Genomic DNA, 8,462 nt, shown 5'->3' with positions numbered 1-8,462 from the left:
GAAATTCAAAAGAATGTTGAGTCATAATTTTGAACCTGCACTGCAAGTCGTTTTCCATGCCGCTCCCACAAGCAAAACAGGAGGAACAAAAAACAAACAGGAAACAGTTTAGCTATAAAAACATAGGCAACGCGTATGAACATAGGCACCTTGGTTCAAAATGGCATGCATGTGCTTTACTTAACCCTTTGATGCACAACATGGGTCTAAAGTGACCCGACAGAGTTTTTATGTTCTATATCTTTGCAATAAATTATTTTCTTCATTCAGTATTCCAGGTTTTCCCAATTAGTTTGTTTTTGATCATCATCATCCTAATTTTTTGTTTTGCTTTATTATTTTTTTTAAATAAAATTCCTTTTTGTGTCACTACTCTTCCGATGCACAACATGGGTGAAAATGACTCATATCCATTATTCAGCTAAGTAGATTGCTAAACTAACTACTGAGCTAACTTCTTGGCTAAGTGGCTTGCTAAGCTAACTACTTGGCTAAGTAGCTTGCTAAGCTAACTTCTTGGCTAAGTAGCTTGCTAAGCTAACTACTTAGCTAACTTCTTGGCTAAGTAGTTAGTTTAGCAAGCTACTTAGCCAAGTAGTTAGCTATGTAATAATACAAAAACTACTTTTTTTTCATAAAGTATGAGAGGCAAAATGGAAATAATGATCTGTTGTTATCAAAAACAAGATATTTAAAGAATACTTGGAATATTCAATCATAAAATAAGTTGATATCAAAAGATAGAGCACCGAAACACACAGCCAGCATGAAATAACATGGGGAATGAATGAGGGTCATTTTTTTACCCATGTTGTGCATCAAAGGGTTAATTGCCTTTGAGCATTATATATTAGACTGGCCTCTAATATAGAAAAACATTGCCCTCCTTGCCCTTAAAAATATAGACATTTTTCTAGTCCAGCTGAAGTAATTTTCTGCAAATGTATGCACCCCCACTTCTCAGCCAGTTATCTTGAATATCACTGCTCATAATGCTAGGTCACATCATGCCTAATAAGTATTCAGATCATGGAGTGATCTGGGGTCCTCGGGCATATTTTCTTTCATCTGAGATTAAGACAAAGGCACACTTCCACGGTTATAGTCATGTGATCTGGGTGAGCTAAGGGCGGGATAATGATCCATATATGACACTTATGTAACTGGCTGCTAACAGTCAACCAACATATATATATATATATATATATATATATATATATATATATATATATATATATATATATATATATATATATATATATATATAAAAAGATTAGACCATTCTCGTTTTCTCCTTGCTTTCTTGTTCATTTAAAGCCTGGTACAATTAAAGGTACATTTTTTTGACAAATATAATGGTAAAAACAAAACTAGCTCATGAGAGTTTAATTTAAGAGCTGATATCTAGACATTTTCCATGGTTTTCTTGTTAATGATTTTGGTTATTATCAAGAAAACCATGGAAAATGTCTAGATATCAGCTCTTAAATTAAACTCTTATCAGCTATTTTTGTTTTTATCATTATATTTGTCCAAACAAATGTACCTTTAGTTGTACCAGGCATTAAAATGAACAAGAAATTGAAGACAACAATGGTCTAATATTTTTTCCATGACTGTATATACAGTAGAGCGCTCACATCAATGGTAACAATGGGCAGGGTGGTGCAGTAAAGCACAGTAACAGTAAAGCTTAGATGACAGTAAGTGTAATGGTTATGTGTCCTTTAGGTAAAAATCCTATGCTCTCTGGGCTGTGGTCTGTAACTGACCCTGACCTTTGACCTCCATGTGAAAGCTAGAAGGCAGCATCCCTGTGAGATTTTAACAGTATCAGATTACTGCCATTTGGGTGATTCTATATAAGCCTATATAAAAAACATCATTCTCACCGTACTGCACTTTCAAAATAAAAAAAAAGTAATTGTGCACAAAAATGAGAAATGTCATTGTCGTACAAGAATAATTGTTATTGTTGGTGGGTCTCATTGTTTCAATCAATATATTTGTATCTTCCAAATATACTTAAATGAGATTTTTAAATAAGCTAAAATAAAGGTTTTGAATGCTTAAATATCATCTTTGCTATTTTTAATGTGCCCCTCTGATAAAACACTGGCCCCCGATTGGCCCCCACAGTAAAACTGGTCTAGAACTGCCACTGAACATGGTGCAGCTCATAGCAATAATCCAAGAGTCTTGGATTATTGCTATGAGCTGCACCATGTTCATGAGAATCACCCATTTGCAACACAGACAAAGCATTTCCCACTCAGGAACAGCTGTGTAACTGAACTGAATGTCTCTCAGCAGCTATGGAGATGCTATTCATCAAGAAGGCTGGCTCTGTACTCGGTCTCAGGCTGGAGACTTTTCAGACCGTGGTGGAGAGGAGAACACTGAACAACCTGCTGGCCATCCTGGACAATGATCAGCACCCTCTCCATCACACAGTAGAAAGACAGCGGAGCACCTTCTCTCACAGGCTGCTCCAGCTCCGCTGTCAAAGGGACAGATATCAAAAATCTTTCCTGCCACATGCAATCACACTGTACAATAACAAATAATAGTCTGGTTCATTACATACAGTCGTTATGCACTATATGTGTTTTTTTACCTTATCTGTTTCACGGCACCAACATTTTTATACTGCATATTCATATTTATTCTGCACTGGAATTCTACTCTTTAATAAATACTCCTTCTTTAGACACTTTATTTTTTATTGTATTTTTATATTTTATTGCTTGAAGTATGCCTAGGTTCAGTGGCGGTTCTACACAGGGGCCTACAGGGGCCACTGCCCCTGTGTAGAAGCCTTTGGCCCCTGCTGTGGCCCCTGTGTCAAATTAATAATAAAATTATCAATTTATAACAATGAACAATGGAACAATTCTAACCTTTTTGTTCAATCAATATCTCATTGTACACAAAAGGAACCCAGAATGTGTACATTGTATAATAGTTTAACTATATGGAGTTTTATAGGGCTATTTTGTCCATTTTTGAATCCTTTTCATGTCTTCACGTGTCTTTGTAAGTCATTTTGTGTCTTTTTTGGTCATTTGTGTCATTTATGTGTCTTTTTTGTGTCTGTTTTAGTTATTTTGTGTCTTTTTTTGTCATTTTTATGTCTTCTGTGGGTTTTTTTTGTTATTCTGTCTTCTCCTTTTGTGTCTTTTTTGGTCATTTGTGTCTTTTTTGTCATTGGTGTCATTTATGTGTCTTTTTTGTGTCTGTTTTAGTTATTTTGTGTCTTTTTTTGTCATTTTTTATGTCTTCTGTGGGTTTATTTTTGTTATTCTGTCTTCTCATTTTGTGTCTTTTTTGGTCATTTGTGTCTTTTTTGTCATTTGTGTCATTCATGTGTCTTCTTTGTGTCTGTTTTAGTTATTTTGTGTCTTTTTTTGTCATTTTTATGTCTTCTGTGTTTTTTTTTTTGTTATTCTGTCTTTTTTGGTCATTTTGTGTCTTTTTCAAGACATTCAAAGATTTTGAATGCTTAAATATCATCTTTGCCATTTTTTCATGTGCTAATGTGCCCCTCTGATTAAACACGGGCCCCTCCCTGGCCCCCACAGTAATACTGGTCTAGAACCGCCACTGCCTAGGTTGTTCTTTTTATTTAATTGTGTGGTTATTGTCTCTGTATGTAATGCTGCTGCTACACTGTAATTTCCCAGCTTGGGATAAATAAAGTATATCTATCTATCTATCTATCTATCTATCTATCTATCTATCTATCTATCTATCTATCTATTCTTTACCCATGAGACACCTTAAGCCTCCATTCCTATAGGTGGTTTGTTTTTTTATATTTTATTGCTTGAAGTATGCCTAGGTTGTTCTTTTTATTTAATTGTGTTGTTATTGTCTCTGTGTGTAATGCTGCTGCTACACTGTAATTTCCCAGCTTGGGATAAATAAAGTATATCTATCTATCTATCTATCTATCTATCTATCTATCTATCTATCTATCTATTCTTTACCCATGAGACACCTTAAGCCTCCATTCCTATAGGTGTCACTATAGTCGGCCATCCCCCTCCCCTTCACTCTACTCCTCCTCCTCCTCCCATCCACCAAACCTCCGCGAAAGGGTGTGCGTTTTGAAGGTTGTATGAAGCTAAACACCACCGCAGACAGGAGCAGTCCCCACTTGACTTGACAACCCGGGACAAGCCTCTGAAGCGCCGGGAAAAGGGAGCACAGCCCGAGTCTTCCCCTGCATCCTCCCACCGGGCTGCTGAGCCCCCCACCTTGTCTTGTCCTCCCGGGGAACACGGTGGAATTGCCGCATAACGCGGTCGTTAATATCAAAAAGTTGCCTTACATAGAGCGCGCGGCAAAATACAATGTTGCAACAAGGTGGCTTCTCTTCAAGGTCAGTATCCGAGCAGCGCAGCCGCCTCACGGACGTGTTTCTCGGGCAGTCGGAGGGAAGAAGAGGCGTGGAGGGGGATGCCACTGTGGCTCTGCGTCCAGCATCAACAATGACATGTTTCACCAAGGAGGACATTGAGAGTCACTGACACAGAAACTTGTGTAAAAAAAACAAAAAAAACCACCACCAGGCTCGGTTTGTTTTTACATGTGTGCTGTTGTAAAAAGAAACTCTTTCCAGCATCTTGGCGTTTCCTGCTTTTCTTCCAACGGCCTGTGTCCACGCGACTGTTTACCTGGATACAAGCGACAAACCCCCGAAGTCAAGATAATTAACTGACATGGATGTTCGGTTGTGTTTGAACTAACCGTCAGGTAAAGTCAGTTATAATGCTCAACGGTTGACTCAACTGACGTTAACTAGCCTAACGCAGCGGTACGAACTTCAGTCCAACTTCCTTGAACTTGCTTGGGTTTTCAAGCGGACTTTAACCAGTCAAACATATATTCAAATTAATTCGCCTTTTTTATTCAACAACATGCCTTCGAGGACAGTGTCCCACAGCCCGGCTGGGCTCGGTAGGAGTCTACCGGAGCGGGGACTGCTCCTGCTGGTGGTCCTGGTGCTGCTGGAGGGCTCCGTGCTGCCTCTCGGAGCTGCTAGTTCCCCCGATGTGACACACAAGGAAAATGTGGACAGCCACTCAGTGGTGGATAAAGGACACAACTACACTAAAAAGGCTTTCCCCGTGCTCAGCCTCGACTACGCTCACATACAGCAACCCTTTGAGATCTCACTATGGGTGCTGCTGGCCTCTTTAATGAAATTAGGTGAGTATCACGTGAATGTCAGGCATGTTATGCTGCTTCTAGGCCGGTGTTATTAGTTCATCCTGTCAGGAAATGCTAGTAGCTCTCAGCAGGCTTGGCTACAGGTGTAGTCGTTGCAGCCAGTTGTCAGGAAATCAGATAGTGATATGACGTCATTTGTAGAACAAATAACAACATGTATATATCGTCACACTGTTGAAATAATCGCCCAAGTCATTTTTGTCATAATTGTTTTGTTTTTTTGCCTAAATCATCTCCTCATAGCCACCTATGGTAAAATCGCCTACATCCTCAGTTGATCAGATCATGTGATTTTTCCCCTTTAAGATCATCACTTCTTTGACAATTTCCCACATTCATAGGCATCAGATAAGAACCCAGTAAAAGAGCTAGAGGGAGATTGTTTAGTTATCATTGTTTAGTTTGTCAGTGTTTTATTGTTGACACTAATATTGGTAACACTTTATTTTGAAGGTGTCTACATAAGAGTGACATGAGAATGTCACAAACATGACATGGGATGTGTCATAACCATTAATGACACTTTGAAGTAACATGAATGCTCATGATACTTGTCATGTCATGTTTCTGACAGGCTTGTGTGACTGTTATGTAGACTCCTTCAAAATAAAGTGTTACCATATCTTGCAAGTCACAAAGGCATGTTCAAAAAATTGCCTAAGTCATTCATTTCTCTTAAGTTACATAATTTACACACAGTGTTATTACTATGCCAATAGCCATCCTTTGTACATCCTTTTTGAGTGAAATGATCAATAAATGTCATATGTTACACTTTCAGTGAAGTTTAAATAAAAATACAGCCATCACAACAACACTGAAGGAGCCTCAGTAGAGACTTATATGGAGCAGTCACACTGACCAAAAGAAATTATTTCTTTATCCTTTAGAATCGATTTAAATTCACCGATTGTGATCAACTCAGACAATTTCAATTCATTTTGCAGATTGTCCCATAACTAAAAGCTTTCTTACCTAACTCAGTTCTCACTCTTGGCACCAGCATCTGTACAATATTTTGCGAGCATAGACCATGTTTAGTTTGGTTTCGACACATGTGTGCACACGGGTAATAGGGAAGCAGCCCAAGAATACATTTATACATAAGATGGATATAGATAACAGTAATGCTATCAGTTAAATTAACCCTTAACTTTATTTGTTGTGCAGTTTGTTTCTTTTGGGCAAATTATTACAATACAAATACAAGTAAAATGATGGGGAGAGATAGTATGTGTCTGTACAAAGGCAACAAAAATAAGGAAGCAGAAAATATTTAAGGTGGATTAATTAAGCAATATGTGTATTGTTGCTATGATATCACTGTTTTGTTTATGGTTATTGTCACTAGTTCGAATGGACAGTTGCCCCCAATAGAGTCATTTTAATCAGACTCTTCCTTGAATCAAAATCCCCTGGTGAAGAGAAGACTGGGTTCAGATAACCCTGCAGAGATAACATAGATAAATCAACTGATGTGTAAGTCTTGATACAGATAACATGCTTGTTGCAGCACGTACATCTTTTGATGAGCTTCCAATGATTGACAGAAAGATCAAACGTATCACTCTGCAGTTACAGTATAATCTCTGAGCACCAGTGCACCCCGCCGACTGTAGTCTGCGTACCAATTAAAGATGCCTCTGGTATGCTGACATAATAAGCTGGACCAGAATAGCTCAATTTACTCGGTGACTCAGAGGGTAAAATCCATACTGCTGGTCACACAGATCTGTCAGCCTCATGTTGAGAGGGTCTTTTGCTAGAGCTGTACTCTGTACTCTGTGCTACGGTGATGACTAAGCAGCTTGCTGCAGCAGTCTGGATGTTGGTCAGCAAGTATTTGGCAAGTTGTCAACACAGGGGAACCTCCTACGATGCTATTGTGAGAAAAAGCCATGCAACATTGTCACAAAGGATGTCTCGGGTTGAAATTTGAGTCTGAAAAACTTCAGTTCCGCTCTTCACTTTCTGTGTCCTCATTCTTTCTTGCTCCTCCTTTTCTCTAGTCCTCGGAGCTGTCCTTATACTTTCCTGTTTCTCCCTCAATCATCGATGCCTCCTTGCGTTGTGCTTTTTAACAAAACACTGCATTGTCCCCTGCTGTCTTTTTTCCGGGAGCCAGCAGCTTGTCAGTCGCCTGTGACATCAGGGGTCTGAGTGAGCAGCGGCCTGTAGCCAGGGAGGATACTGCCTCACTGTCTGGGCGAGGAGCCCAGTGTCTCTGGGGAGAGGACAGGCAGAGAGGGACCACCTGGCTCGGGTGGCTCTGTTAGGACACAGCTCAAGGGCATGGATTGAAAATGAGAGATGTGAATAAGGAGAGAGTGAGTTGAAGGAATATTGGAAGCAGAGGGAGCAAAGAAAAGTGTGTGCGCTGACAGCTGCAGTCAGTGGTGACCTTAAGCCCCTGATTATCCAAGGATGGTTGAAAATGAGCTGTGGGTAATTCAGTGTGGTTGCTACACTGCTCAGGCCTGACACAGCGTCTGATTCATGTTCATGGACCTTATATCTTACCAGCCTAAGAGCGCACCCACAGTCCATTTATCCCTTAAGCAACCCTGTCAGTGTGCATGGTGCCTTTCTGTCCTTATTTTTCACACGGCTACTTTTCTTGAATTGATTACATCCAGCGCAAAAGCTTTTCATATAAATCAAAAACCCAGGGATGTCACTTCCCTGAGTATAAACTCCATCAGTGTTAAAGAAAGTGGCATGTTAGTTATATTTATCCAGGGTTTGTACGTGCTTGAAATCCTTGAAAATGCTTGGATTTAAATGTTGTATTTTCAAGGTTTAAAAAGTGCTTGGATTTTGGATAAAGTGCTTGTAAATGCTTGGAATTCTTACTGTATTTCTCTTGCAATCTGACTATATCCATCTATAGACTGTAGATAATCACATGTTCAATGTGAAAATAATGAGAAGCCTATCTGAAATGAAGACCGTTCCTCCTAAAAGTGTAATACCATCGCTGTTGGTATGTTTAAGTAAAATGTCCCCCTTTTAGTATGTAAGTACTCATCTAAAACATGCAATTTACAACAGGTGTAAGATACTGGAAAAGCTTGAAAATTTACCTTTAAAGTCCTTGAAAAATGCTTTAATTTGACCACTGCTAAAGTGTTCGAACCCTGTTTATCAGACATTCTCTATTTGATCTCCAGACCAGTGTCACACACAAATAACACTTTTTTTTTTATTAACTTATGGCTTAATCTTAT

General features: G+C 39.0%; 1 protein-coding gene across 2 annotated transcripts in view; it reads left to right on the top strand.

Annotated features, from left to right (window-relative positions):
* Positions 1-4,109: 4,109 nt before the first annotated feature.
* Positions 4,110-8,462, top strand: part of slc9a1a (solute carrier family 9 member A1a) — a 50,305-nt gene continuing 45,952 nt past the window's right edge. For both annotated transcript variants that reach the window (XM_059338285.1, XM_059338284.1), the window contains exon 1: positions 4,110-5,214. In XM_059338285.1, coding sequence (XP_059194268.1) covers positions 4,923-5,214 — 292 coding nt within the window. In that variant the 5' untranslated portion in view covers positions 4,110-4,922. The remainder of the gene's footprint in view (positions 5,215-8,462) is intronic.

This window comes from Centropristis striata, chromosome 8 (genome assembly GCF_030273125.1).
Source record: "Centropristis striata isolate RG_2023a ecotype Rhode Island chromosome 8, C.striata_1.0, whole genome shotgun sequence".
NCBI lineage: Eukaryota > Metazoa > Chordata > Actinopteri > Perciformes > Serranidae > Centropristis > Centropristis striata.
Note: the sequence above shows the minus strand (reverse complement) of the source record. Positions and strands in the feature narration are given on the sequence as shown.